Here is a 13842-nt window from a genome sequence, read left to right on the forward strand (position 1 = left end):
GAGCAGCCACAGCTTCTCTGGGCAACCTAAGTGTTGTATCACTTGGTGACCATCAGTCTGTGCTGGGCTCCTGCTCTGAGAAGAAGCAGCTCTTTTGGTTTAGCTGTGAAGTGCTCCCTCAGGATGTGCTTGTGCTGAGTCCAACATGCTGCAGCTGGGCTGGTACCACCCAGGTCCTGTTGGGGCTGTTCCTCTCCAACCTTGTCTGGCAAGAAATTAACTGCCACACTGAGAAAAAGACTCTGAGCACGTCAGTGGTGGGATTGTGTTGGCATTGTAAAGCTGATTTGGATCAGAGTGAGGTGTGAAGTTGTTCTGAAATACCTCTTGCACTTGCTGTTGGGTCAGTCTTATTCTGGGAGAGGAATGCTTGTTTCAATTGAGCTTAATCCTTTTTCAAAGCTAACTAATGTAAAGCAGGCCAAGGCACTCGTCCGGAGCGTGCCGCGGTGGAGTTAATCAGGAGAAACCTGATGTGCAGAGAAGCTTCTCTGTTCCTCTTGGGGGATCTGTCGTGCTGCTCTGTACAGAAGCTGCACGGGGCCGTGGCTCTGCAGCACATCGAGGTGGGGAGACCTGGAAACAGAATTCAAGTTTTAATTAGGCAGCCACTTTAATGAAGGGAATTTGGGCTGGTTTTGAAAGTGAGAGGACGGGATCCTCCTCCCTCCTCGCAGCGGGGGTGGCGTGAGCAGCTCTCGGTGACCCAGGTGAAAACTGATCCTGCTTTTGGGTGAGGGTTCCCTGGCTGGCTCTCTGCGGACACCAGTGTCGACACGGAAGGTGATGGATGTGGTGGAGAGCAAGGTTACCCTTCAAATCCACGTTCTAGTTGTGAGGGATTACAGTGAGCCTGTAGCCACGGCCTGGGAAGTGCACACAGCGCCTGCTAATTAGGTAACGTCCCTCTTAATGAGGTATTGCTGCACCTCGCTTCTGGTGGAAGAGTGTCACAGTGCAGAGAGAGGAGTTTCCCTCCTGTCTTTAAAGAAAAGATGGAGATAATGGTGGTTCTGCCACCAAAATCCACGATGGAGTGTTTTAAACCCCCCCAGGGGCGTGGGCTGCTCCTGCTCTGACGGCAGATTCGTGTCTCTGGGTGTATCGGGGTGAAAATCCCCAAAACGTTCCTCGCTGGGGAGCTGGGTCCCCAGCTGAGTCTGTGGGTGGAGGGTGAGGTGCCTTCAGTGATCTGCTGCTTCCTGGTGACCCCTGCTCTGGGGGGGCTGGAGGGGCAGGTGCTGGGAGTGAGTTCATCTGCCTCAAACAAACCCCTCACAGTTCACTCACGGTGACTTTCACCTCCCCACTGGCTCTTGCAAGCACCTCGGTGGATGAAGCCATGGCATGGGGCATGGGTGCACTTTGTTTTCACAACACACTATTTCCCTCCAGCTGGGAGAAGGAGAGGGAAGGAGAAGGGGTGGGTGGTGAGGTCGGTGCTGACACTACAGAGGAACACGGACGTTTCCCGGTGACGGGCGGCGGCGCAGCCCCGGACACGAGGAGCTGTGAAAGGCAATGCCCGGTGCTGCTGTGGGGGACTGACCGGGGGCGAGGGCAGAATGCAGATGACGCATTTGATTTTTAAAAAAGTGGCTGGTGTTGACAGAAACTCTATCTTGATTTAGGGCTGTAGGAAAGCATTCGATTCCAGCCGTGGCTTGAGCTCGGTTACAGTTGGTTTTGGCTCCGACTCTGCTGTTTGCCTTCTTTGGGTCCTACCCCGATATCTTCACAGGTGTGTGACTGCTGCTTCTCTCATCTCATTCTTCCCTTTAACTGTTGAAATCCTCTGCTGGGGGTCTGAGGGCTTCTCAGTGCAGCCATCTTCAGGAGGGGGGGCTGGTGATTGTAAACAGTCGTGGTGCCCCCGAAACGCTGCTTTGATTTACTGTGAACGTTTATTTATGGAGCACAGCGTCTGAGGGGAACTATGTGTGGGCTGCCCAGACAGATGGCTCAGGTCTGAGACTTTGGGGATTAAGAATGTGCTGCTTTAGAGTTGGTTGGGCTGATAAAAGCAAAGTTCAGGTGATTTCCTGAGGGAGGGTTTTATAACGTCCCTGCAGCCGTGGGAGGTGTGGTGAGAGCACGAGGACACCTTTGCAAAAAAGGCTTTGTCACAATTTAAGGGTTTATAACTTTGTCTCTGGCTTTATTCCTGTTCTGATGAGTTTAATATCACCTGTTGACACAAAGGCTCCTCCTGCTGTCAGTGCTCCACTAATTAACTGCAGGGACTGTTCCTGGAGGGGTCACGGTGGGTGGTTTGTTTACAGCCTGGCCAGCATCCGGGTCATGCTGTGGAACACGGCGAGGACCCTTTGCTGCCCTTCTTCCTACGTTTTGCCCAGTAACAATTCAGTACAGAGCTCTCTTCCTGCTCTGGAAATCAATTTATGCTCTAGAAGAGCATGTTTGTGTCATTAGTTCTTATCTGTAGCCCTGCAGAGGGAAGAAGACTGTGCTTTGCAGTGCTCTGGAGCCAACCTCATCTTCAGGCTCTTGCTTCATAGATCTGTGCCCTGGTGGGGGCAAGAACTGTGCTGTGGTGAGGGAGGGGAGGGCAAATCAGCTGTTCTCTGAAAACAGCTTTGTACGTTCCTTCCTTTTAAAAACTAGAATTCTAGCACCTACAGGTACAAAGAAAACTTTCAAACCTTGGTCTTTTTGATGGTTTTGAACCTACAAATGCAAACAGTGGTGAAATCTCCTCAGCTTTGTCAGCCAGCAAGAGAATAAAACGCCTTGCTTCTGAGGCACTGTCCAAAGGCTGACCCGGCGTCTGTCTCCAGATACCGTGTGGGGGAAGAGAGGTGGAGAGGGATTTGGCCAGCAGCTGTGTGGGGATGTGGTCTGACAGGTGACTGATGCCTTTTGTCTCAGGACTGGAGCGGTGCAAGCGGAGGACTCGCTGGGATAGCGCGAAGGTGACGATGTCTCACCCAGACTCTCGCTATTCCTTTGATGTCCCCAACCCTTGCATCAACTTTGCCACTCTGAGCGATGATGATGTACACGGTGCAGACTCCTGGTTTGGTAAGTTGCTTCCAGCTCCTTCCTTTGTTTTGTCTTTGGATGTGGCCTTGGCATGATGCTGGTTTTGGGCCTGGCTTCTGTGCCCCTGGATTAGTCACGTTGTTATCGGCATCATCCATCACACATGGATCTTGTTGGGGTATTTATGTATTTAAATTTTGATTGTAATCTGTCTCTTGACAAATTATGTTGTTAACACCATAATGAGATTCTGAGGTATTGTTGAACATTCCTAACATAGTATGTATGTGTAGTTAAAGTCTCTCTTTCCTCACAGACCAAAAAGCCAATCTGGAGAACATCTCTCCTGCAGCAAATCTGGCCAAGGTCCCACAGAACAGCCCTGCTTTCTCAAAGCCTGATATTATTCTGTCTTCTGTGACATCACAAGGTATAACAGTGAGTGAGCTGGCAGGCAGCAGGGGGAGGGGATAAATTTTACTTGCTTTGCACTGGAAAAATGAAAGGCCTCTGGCTGGCTTTTATGGGACCATCTTCATATTTGCTGTCTAGCAAGGTCTCACATGGTTTCACTTGAGCATTCTTCTGTGCTTGTGTCTATACGTGTGTGTCTATATATGTATGTGTGTGTGTGTATATATATATATATATATATATGAGTTGACATTTGTCATTGTTCTCAGGTGAAAGCCATGGTGAAGAGGAGGGTGAACTGGAATGTGTACAGGCCAGCATGGTTCCTCACAATATTGTTGGATCCCTGACAAGCTGGAGAGCTGCTGCTCCTGGAGAGGCCTCTCAAAGGTGAAATACTTGTCTTCAGTTTGCATGAAGATTGATGGTGGTGTAACTAAGCAGGTTGCTTGCTCTCAGGATCTGCAGCTCTGTTCTTGGATCATCCTTATGGGTCTGAAGTTCTTCAACACAGAGATCGTGTATTGGGACAGCTGATCTGCTTGCTAAGCTGGAGGCACAATCTCTGGGGCTGGAAATGTAATGACATGCTTGTCAAGTGGGGCTCAGCAGCACCAGGAGCTTCTGGCATGTGAGGATATCTGAAACTGAAGTGGCATATAAAGTTTCTTTGTTTATATCGGCCTGAGTTGGGCAAAACTCGTTCTTGATATGAGTGTGAGGGGCTCTGTGTGCTCATATACACCAAAGAATATTAAGTTTATGGATTGTTAAACTGAAATAATTCGTGCTGCATTTGGAATGTTGTGTTCAACCCAATGTGCACAGTTGGAGTCAGGTGATGCACTAATGTCAGAGGTGTTGTACAGGTCGTGTGTCCTCTCAGACCTGTGGGAAAACTAACATCCACTTTGTGTTCTGCTCCAGGGCAGGTAGAAGACAGGCTGCAAAGCAAAGGAAAACACAGCAGCGCAAGCAGCCAGCTAGAATCAAAGCAGAGAGAAATCCCAACGCCTTGGTTAACAAGGAAGAAATTCCACCCCCGAAAAAAATGAGAATGTACGTCACCAAATTCCTTCTGTTTGGGGCTGGGGAGGGGGATACAACTGTTGCTTTGGAAAGGATTCCCACTTGGCTGAAAGGTTTCACAGGAGGGTTAGGAGGAGGTGACCGACACCTGATTCTGGTTTCATAAACAAGAAGAAATGGCTGTAAGACCTGAAGGAAACGCTCTGTTTGGAGGTGGGGATGTGAATGGAAGGAGCTTGGGTTTCTTAAGCTTCTTATTCCATACTCGGTGTCTGTCAGCTAGCTTTAAATTTGGCTTAACTTGTCCATCAGGAAGTCATCAGGTGGTCATAAGCTTTGAGAAAGTCACAGCTGAAATATTTCTCAAATTAACCTAACCACTAAGGTATCACATAGTGATAAGCTTGAGGTCAGGAAATGGAGTGTGATCTTTCAAACACCACTGTACAGATGAACTACAGTACACACCTACCTCCTCAAGAAAAGCCCTGAGTTCCAAAAACTCAGTAATTCGTCTTCCCTTCTGCAGCCTTAGAGTTCCAGGGAAAACTAGATGATCTGTACCGGGGCCCGTGGTGAGGTAAGGCCAGTCTGGTGGACCTTAGAACTCACCAGGTGTTGGGATGTTGTGCACAGTGGTGAGGGCTGCAGGTGATCTTTCATTGGGAGCACAGTTAATTGGGGTGGTTTGCCATAATGACTTGTTACTTCAGTTCTAGCAGCAGAGAGAAGCTGACAGAAGTAGCCACCAAGAGGGAGCCCCTGCAGAATCCTGACCCTTCCCCAGAGAGAGGGAAAACCAAACTGCCCGTGCCCTCCACGCCAACAATGTTGAAGTACGTGGCTCTCTTGTGACTTGTCTTTGCTAATCACAGTTGATTTAGATGACAGCCCTGGCTAGAGTGTTTTCAGCTTAATTTAGCATGTGATGGTATCCTCTTTAGTAAACATAGGATCAAGGCAACAATATTAGGTTGAAAAAGTACTTCACCAACTGAAGCTGTGCAAAGGAAAGCTGTGGCTTTTAATTTGAGGAAACTAACTAATGGATGAAGCGTGCATGCATCAGATGAATGTGCAGAATAGCAGTTAGCTGCAAGCTTTCTGGAGCAGACAAAATCCACACAGATCTTCTCTTAAGAGTATATTTTTATGATGAATGATGCTTCTGCAGTGAAGTCAGGGATAAGCATGTTCCCTGCACTAACATCACACTAATAACCAGCGAAGCAGGAAAGCGTGTCTCAATCTTTAACATGCTTCTGCAGGAGGACCAATGTTCCTGGCAAGCTGAAGAGCACAGAGGAACAGGAACTGGAAAAGATGCAGCAATTGCAGCGGGAGGTTATGGAGCTGCAGAAGAAGAACGAGGAGTCTCTGAAAGCAGCTATTGCTGGAGCAGGTGGGCTCTGGCTGAACTGCAAACTGAAGCTGTGCTGAGCCCATCTGGAGAGTTCTGCACAGAGCTGTGCAAGTACCTTTAGAAACAAACATTCCAGGTTTCCTGATAAGCATTAGGATTAGATGGCTTTTAATGTAGATCGGCCCCTAACCTGCCTGGAAAGAGTTTTGTTTGGTTTTTGTCATAGTTTGAGAGGTTATAGATGAGTTATCTAAAAGCTGTTCAAGTTATTAGAAATTAAGTGCCTTTCTTTCCTCTCCATGCCCCCAGTCCTCCCCCCACCCCACTCCAAAAGGCTTCCAGACCTTACATGTTTTTTTTTTCTTCAGGACAACCCATGAAGAGAACTGTTGGTCAAGTAACAAAACCAATCGACTTCCACTTCTGCACGGAGAATAGAATTAAACAACATGTGGAAACCCAGCCTGGGAATGAGTACAAGGAACTGGATTTTGCAGCAGTGCTGAGAAAGCATCCTCCTTCTCCGGTGAGAACCAGAGCCTTGCCAGCAGCCAGCTGACTTAATTCTTGACATCAGCTTCTTGCTGCTTTCACAACACACGTGCTGCTGGTCACCCACAAAGAGGGTTACCACAGGAGAGGCAAGCGTTGTGCAAACGTAACTGCTACTCACTGTGTGTCTGCATTGCCATGAAACTAAAGCACCCTTTGGGGAAAAAGGGGCCCTTTAATGTCAGATCTTCCAGTCATTACCCTTTGGGCTTTAACCTTCCACTTCATGCAGTTCCCAACATGACTGGTGTCTGCATGTTCACACAGCCAAGGCTTAAGCCTCCTGTTAAGTGTTACCTCCTTTTCAATAAGGGGAAGGAACAGATTGAGTGAATCAGTGCAGAAAGGAAATATCATCAAAGCATCCTGTGTTAAACAGCCATAATGACTGGAGGTTGTTTTTGTCTCCAGGGACGAATGCCGAAGGGACCCACTGTCCCCAAACCTTTCAATCTGTCCCAGGGAAACAAAAGAAAACTGGAAGAAACCACATCAGAATACGTGTCCCTTGCTGAGCAGGTAGAAGCATTCCAAAAACGCACACCCTCTCGGTACCACTTGAGGAGCAGGAAATCTGATGAAGGTGAGCAGTCCTGGCTGTTGTGTCCAGCCAGGGGGCTGTCTGCAGAGATGGTTGTAGAACAAGAACGATGCTTTGGCTGCTCCACTGAGCAAACAGTCTGTGTCTGGTGCAGGCCTTGCTGTTAACTGCGAGTCTCTGTCACTTGAATTTATAGGCCCAGTTCCAGGAAAGTTGGTGAAGGCTCGGCTTACAAACCCTAAAACACCACAGCTTCTAACAAAGCAACGCTTCAGACCTGCCACCTGCAAAACTACAGCAGAGTTAGAAGCAGAGGAAATAGAGAAAATTCAACAGTAAGTCAAGGTTTATTGTCCACACTTGGAATATCTTTCAGATGCCAAAATATCACTTCTTGGGAATACTTTTTTGTATGAAAGAACGAGTAGCATAAAAACATTGAGATTCTTTTAGCTTGTGCATAGTCCTATGGCTCTGATTGAAGGGATGGGAAAAGTAGCCAATTCATTTTGAGGAAAGTGCTCTTAGGAGAAGCTGATGTTGGGTTGAGTCCAGATTACGAGGAGAAAAACAAACCCCGTGTAGCTGTACAGCCTGTGTACACTTCACAACTCTCCTGTAGACAACGTCTTGGATTCCCAAGAAAGCTATCCATAGGGTTTCCTTAATGTCTTGCTGTTTGAAAAGCAAAGGAGGAGCTGCCAGCTAGAGCTGCACACAATGTAACCTCTGTGTGTGGCACGACTGCTTCTGTACCTCACTATTGCTCCTCTCTGCTGTGAGAGAAGCCGTTTGCTAGAAGCTGCATCTTGCCATGTGCAATATGTTGGTGACCGTCTCCGTCTTTCCTTTGTTAGGTACAAATTTAAAGCACGAGAACTCAATCACAAAATCTTTGAGGGTGGACCACTCCTGCCCAAGAAACCTGCTGTGAAGGAACTCACACAACCCATCGGCTTTGAGTTGGAAACAGAGAAAAGGATTCAGGAGCGTAAGAAGCAGCAGGAGGAAGAGCACTTTGAATTCCACTCCAGGCCATGTCCAACCAAAATCCTGGAGGACGTTGTGGTAAGAAGTTTAGTAATACCCAGGCCTGGGAATTGGGACAATTGGCTCCAAAATGTCTGTAGCTCCATTGAATCATGTATTTAATGGTGTTCAGTGAACACTGTCTGTCGTTGGGTGAGAGCTGGGTACGTACTGTGCTGTGTCGGGTTGTTTCTCTGCAGCGCTTTTTCTTGGCACTTGGGGTTGGGTAACTCCTTACTGGCTCTTCTGAACAGGGTGTTCCAGAGAAGAAAGTACTTCCTGTTACAGTCCCCAAGTCTCCAGCCTTCACCTTGAAAAGCAGAACCCGAATGCCTGGCAGAGAAGAAGAGAAGGTAACTGTTGAGAATGGGCTCTAGTCAAGCCTTCTGGTCCCACCACAGTGACTGCCTTGGCCAGGCTGCTGTACCTCTGCCAGCTGGGTGTGATGCTCTGGTTGGGTTAGCCCCTTCCCTCCTCTGAGGCAGTTCCTCCTCCAGTAGTTATCTTTCTCTGTGCTTTTTCCCTTCTAACTGTCTAGTTGTTGCTGCTCATTTTACAGAAACTGAATTCTCAGACAAAATGGAATTACTCAGTTTAAACACAAGGGCACTGATTAGGGTTTCTGAGGTGTTGCTGCTATGAATGAGGAGAGTAAACTGCCCAGAATCCTAAAGGACATTGTCCTCCCCTGTTCTGTTATTGAGAAGGGCAGATATTGCACATGACCTTTCTTCTCCCTGTGGTCACTCTAGCTCCCTGGAGGTGAGGAGCAGGATTCAGAATGCACCACGTCCTTCCTCCTTTCCCTCTTGTGAAGAGGACATTAAAGAATTGGTCTAATTTTACTGAGTATTAGAGCTGATAGTGGTTTGGAAAGAGGAAGAACTTGCCTGTGGTTCAGGATACCTGTAAATTGGTATTTGTTGGATTACTCATGTCTGCAGTGTCCAGAGTGTTTCCTGTTGTGACCCTTATTAAAGGAACTCCAGTGTTCGTGGCTTTGTTTGGCAGGAGCTGTAGTCTTTCTACACAAATAAAATCTAGTGCTGTGTCAGATCCTAACTCTAATATCCCTTTAGGAAAAAGAGGTGGTTCCTGTGATCAAGGCTAACCCAATGCCACATTATGGAGTGCCCTTCAAACCTAAAATGCCAGAGCAGAGGCATGTGGAAGTTTGCCCCTTCTCTTTCGATGCCCGTGACAGAGAGCGGCAAATACAAAAAGAGAAAAAAATAGAAGAATTGCAGAAGGAAGAGGTGAGAACTAAAAGCTACTTTGGATTCCACTCCCTAAGTAAAAAGAGTGTGGCAGGACTTACCTGTTGACTGCTAAACCTCCAAAGCTTCATGCCTGTGAGGAAAGGGCAAGAAATATTTCAAGCTGTTTCTTTCAGGTGCCGAAGTTCAAAGCGCTGCCTCTGCCTTACTTTGACCACGTTAAACTGCCAGAAAAGAAGGTCAAAAACCCAACCCAGCCTGAACCCTTCAATCTGCAGGTGGATGAACGGGGAGCTGCCAAGCTACAGAGCTGGAAACAGCAGGTAGGATGAAAAGGGTGACAGGTACAACCAGACTTAAAGCAGCTGGTGATGTTGTGATTGAATTCAGAAGGTGTCCTGCTTGAGTGGAATCAGGATCTGAGTTTGAGCAGTGAATTATTCTGTCCCTGGCCTGAGGCTTGTGCTATGGGTTAAGGATTGGTGGATTGGGGTTTTTTTCCTCCAGTTATAGTGAGTGATGGGATTTACCACAACTGCATGAGCAGCCCTGGGGTATTTTCTAAGCAGCAGCTCTGTGCAGCTGGATCCCTTTGACCAGCTCTGTGCTTGGGGATTTATTGACATAAATAATATGCTGCTTTTCTCATGTGGAGTCTGCAGCAGACACCTGAAACTTTCTTCAGGCTATTTTTGGCAAAGGTAACTGGCAGGCAACAAGTGACACAACCTTTTGGCTTTGATATAATTTTCTATGCAAATGATTTGATCCAAGTCAGACTGGCTTTTCCAGTGTTGGGAGTGCTGAAGTCTGGAGGGAGATGGTCTTTTTGTTATGCCTGGTGCTCAATGGGCTCTCTTCTCTTGCAGCTTGAAGAAGACTTGAAAAGGCAGAAAGAGGCAGCATGTTTCAAAGCTCGACCCAACACTGTGGTGTACCAGGAGCCTTTTGTGCCTAAGAAGGAAAATAAGATGTTATCAGGTAGAGTTACAAGTACTTGCTACACAGGCTTGGCTCATAACTCAGAACTGATGCAATTAGATGATGTTTAGACTGGCTGTTGCCTCTTCTTTATCAGCCCAGCCAGTAGTGCCCTGCACTTAATCAACTAATTCCCTAACAGCTCGTGTCCCCAGGGTGCGGGGGAGTTTCCTCTCCTCTCTGCTGCCCCTGCCCTGTGCTAACATGGCAGCTGTATTTAACAGCTATGCTGCAATTGGCGGGTGATGGATGTGTGCTGGTTGGGGATAAGGGTAAATAATACGCAAGGAGCTCCCGGCAGTGACAGCTGGTGTTTCTGCCACGGCTGTCAGTCTTCTCCTCCCATTTTTAATGAGGTGAAGGCATCTGCAGCTCAGGGTAGACTAAGCTTTGTAAGGTATAGAACCAGCCAAAAACCTGTTTGTACTAACAACTGTGTGCTTGCTCCCTCCTACGTGAACACCCGTGACGGGGTAACGCCTGCACTAACGCTGCTCACCTTTGGGTGCAGGCTTCTTCCCTGAAGCCTTGAGGTACCTACTAACTACCCTTGCCAGGTGGAGCACTCCAGAAGGAGGCTTCTGTTTGATGCCAGTACTGCTCTGCTTTACCTGACTGCCTTCGCACCAATGTTATCTCCTCTATTTCTAAACTTAGAGAGCCTTTCTGGTTCTGTAGTTCCTGAAAGCTTTGAGCTGGCAACAGAAAGAAGAGCGAAAGAGCGGCAAGAATTTGAAAAGCGATTGGCAAATATAGAAGCCATGAAGGAGAGGCATCAAGAGCAAATCAGACAGCAGCAAGAGGAGCGTGAAAAGGAAGAAGTTGCTAAGCTAAGACAAGAACTGGTAAGTGAGCTATTTCTGAACGGGGCCTGTAAAATAACCCAGAGGATTGTGTGAATATACTAAATGAGCTCATGTCAATGTTGAGCTGCATTAAGACTGTTTTTTCAAGCTTCCCTGTTGCAAACTGATTCCTCATTAACTTTACAACTGGTCTTAGAAGAAAAACAAACAAAAAAGGCAGCTCTGCTGAGATGACTGATTTTCAGAGCTGCACACACATAGTCACTGGAGCAGGATGATCTTTGTAAAATCCACAACCCCAAATCATGCTTTGCGTGTTCCTGGTGCCTTGCTCCAGTGCCCTGGGCAGTCTTGCAGACAGATTCCTGCCTTCATCCCACCACTGATTCACCTGCAAGCTTTGGCTTCATCATAACTGCAGCCACTTGCTTCATTTTGTCCTTGATTGATTTGTTTTACAGGTTCACAAGGCAAACCCAATACGCAAATACCGCAGCGTAGAAGTGAAGCCCAGTGATCAACCACTGACAATGCCCAGGTCTCCCAACTTCTCCGACAGATTCCGGTGCTGATGCAGCCACAGGGTAGCAGGAGGAAGATCCCATCCCTCTCCACATTCTTTGATAGGCAGAGAGGGAACCGTTGTTTTTAGGTGACTGCCCAGTCTCAACTCCTACACTTGGTTCCATTATTGTTCTGTTGAGTAGTTTATCTCCACCTGGGGCAGGTGGCTGAGGCACAGTGTACAGGCGGTGCCATGCGGTCCCCATGGCCTCACTTCGTATCTACATGTCTTGTTCTCTAAAGACTAAGCCAGGTTTTGATATTCTATACAAATATTGTGTACCTGAACTAAATAAAAATCCCTAATCTGATTGCTGTCTCCGGCTTGGCGGGCCGAGTCCCTCTCCTGCAGAGGAGTTTTTGGTAAAGAGCAGTTGGTGCACACAGAGGGAAGAGCTGCCTTGTCTTTGTGCATCTGAGTATTGGCTTCAAGCATCTGTTTTTTAGACTTTAGTATGTCTTAAGCTTGAATTGTCTTAAGTGATGTGAGGCTTCTGCAAGCCAGCATATTGCAGGTCTGACACTTCTTGTTGATGATTAGATGAGTGCTAATAGGAGTCTTGCCCACACTTTTTAAAGTAGATCCCTGTGTATATTAGAGCATTAAACCTTCTGCTGTTTTATAGCTGAAGTCATTCTATTTGGGGAACCACTCAACTGGCAAATGACTTGCTGTGAGCTGCCTCCCTGGCTCCTGCCAGCGCAGCTCTCCTGGCTAAAGCCGCGTTGTCTCCTCGCCAGTCTAGTGCGGCTACCAGGACTAAATATAGACCCAGTGCTCTGCTGAGCTGGAGGACAGAACCCACGCTGTGGAGAGGTGATCAGATTTAGATTAAAATTATACTAAGAATGATTTCTTACCTTAGCATTGGGGTGTGATTTCTTACCTTGTAAGACTGTGGTTTAAGCCTTTCCTTGGACTTGTCTTAAGAAAGGTAACTCCAAAAGGCCGTGTGAGGGCAAGAAGGGACTGGGGATAGGACTGCTCCAGATGATGCTCTTGGATGCTGCTGCTGCCACACCTGCCGTGCTGTTACCTGTTCAGCTAACACAGGTGGTGCTGCTTCCTGAGCTGCAAAGGGACTTGGAAAAAAAAAAAAAAGGCTGGTGTGGCCCCTGACTCAGTCAAAGAAAGACATGGAAGTGTCCAGAGAAGGGCAACGGAGCTGGGGAAGGGTCTGGAGCCCAAGTGTGCTGAGTTCCCTTGTGGCTGAGGGAACTGGGGGTGTTGAGGCTGGAGAAAAGGAGGCTGAGGGGAGACCTTCTGGCTCTGTCCAAGTCCCTTGGAGGAGGGTGGAGAGAGGTGGGGGTGGGTCTGTTCAACCAAGGACCAAGGGACAGGACAAGAGGAAATGGGCTCCAGTTGTGGCCAGGGCAGTTGAGATGGGATGTGAGGAAGAATTTCTTTGCTGAAAGGGTTCTGAGGCATTGGAAGGGGTTGCCCAGGGCTTTTCCAATCCAGGGCACTCTGGGATTCTGTGAATGTGCTAGCAAGCTGCGATGTGCTATCTAGCAGACATCCTCCTCTTGAAAACAAAGATCTGGGTACCCAGATTTTCCTTTATTCTGCTTTAACCTTATTTCTGTCACAGTGGAGCTGTTTGGTGTGATCTGCTGGACGGGGACATGGCAGAACCTCGTGTGTGCAGTCAAGGAAGCTTCTGCTGCGCTCTCCACAGCCAGCTCCTCTGGAGCCGGCAGCGCATGGGCAGCAAGAGCTGCAAATACTTGCAGGGAGTCAGAGGAAAGCCTGAGGGATGATGAGCTGGGGAAGAATGTAAAGGCAAGCAAGATCAGGAAGCTGCTGAGCTGGAGCAGATATTGATCCCTGAAGGATGGAGCAACTGGATTTCCATGGTGGCCTTACATGGCCTCTGTTTCAGACCTGGGGAAGGGTTTGTGTTCCTGACAGCTTGTCAGGTTTTTCCCAATGGTATCGTTGAGTCTAATAAAAGAAATTGCCTCTTATATTCCTCATACACTGCAAACTGGTGAAAGGGAGCTCCGGGCTGCCATGGCCCGCGAGGGCAGCGGGCGGTGGGCAGAGCGAGTCGTGCAGGCTGGGGGGTGGCTGGGGTCACCTGCCCTCTTCGTTAGGGGGAAAGTGGTGACACGCTGGAAAAAATGTGTAAATGCTGGATGTCCTGGAGGAGCTGAACGTTAGTGAGGATGGGATTCAGCAGAGGCTTCAACTGGGAACCAGTGGCAGGTGATTTTCTCAGTCCCAGTAGAGTGTAAGTGAGAGAATAAAGTCACAGGACCGGAGCAGGAGCTCAGGGTTTAGCTGAGAGCTTGTGGAGCCAGGGTAGGCTGATAAACTGATGTAAAAATCTATATTCCTGC

General features: G+C 48.0%; 1 protein-coding gene across 1 annotated transcript; it reads left to right on the forward strand.

Annotated features, from left to right (window-relative positions):
• Nucleotides 1-2939: 2939 nt before the first annotated feature.
• TPX2 (TPX2 microtubule nucleation factor) lies at nt 2940-11611 on the forward strand. The gene is given in 17 exon segments (XM_010175506.1): nt 2940-3042; nt 3320-3445; nt 3687-3807; nt 4345-4476; nt 4976-5026; nt 5160-5282; nt 5715-5848; nt 6178-6335; nt 6773-6944; nt 7099-7237; nt 7760-7970; nt 8186-8284; nt 9011-9187; nt 9325-9471; nt 10018-10129; nt 10787-10974; nt 11397-11611. Coding segments are annotated over 17 exon segments (2304 nt in total). The 3' UTR covers nt 11508-11611.
• Nucleotides 11612-13842: the final 2231 nt, after the last annotated feature.

This window comes from Antrostomus carolinensis, unplaced genomic scaffold (genome assembly GCF_000700745.2).
Source record: "Antrostomus carolinensis isolate BGI_N321 unplaced genomic scaffold, ASM70074v2 scaffold29489, whole genome shotgun sequence".
NCBI classification, from domain to species: Eukaryota; Metazoa; Chordata; class Aves; order Caprimulgiformes; family Caprimulgidae; genus Antrostomus; species Antrostomus carolinensis.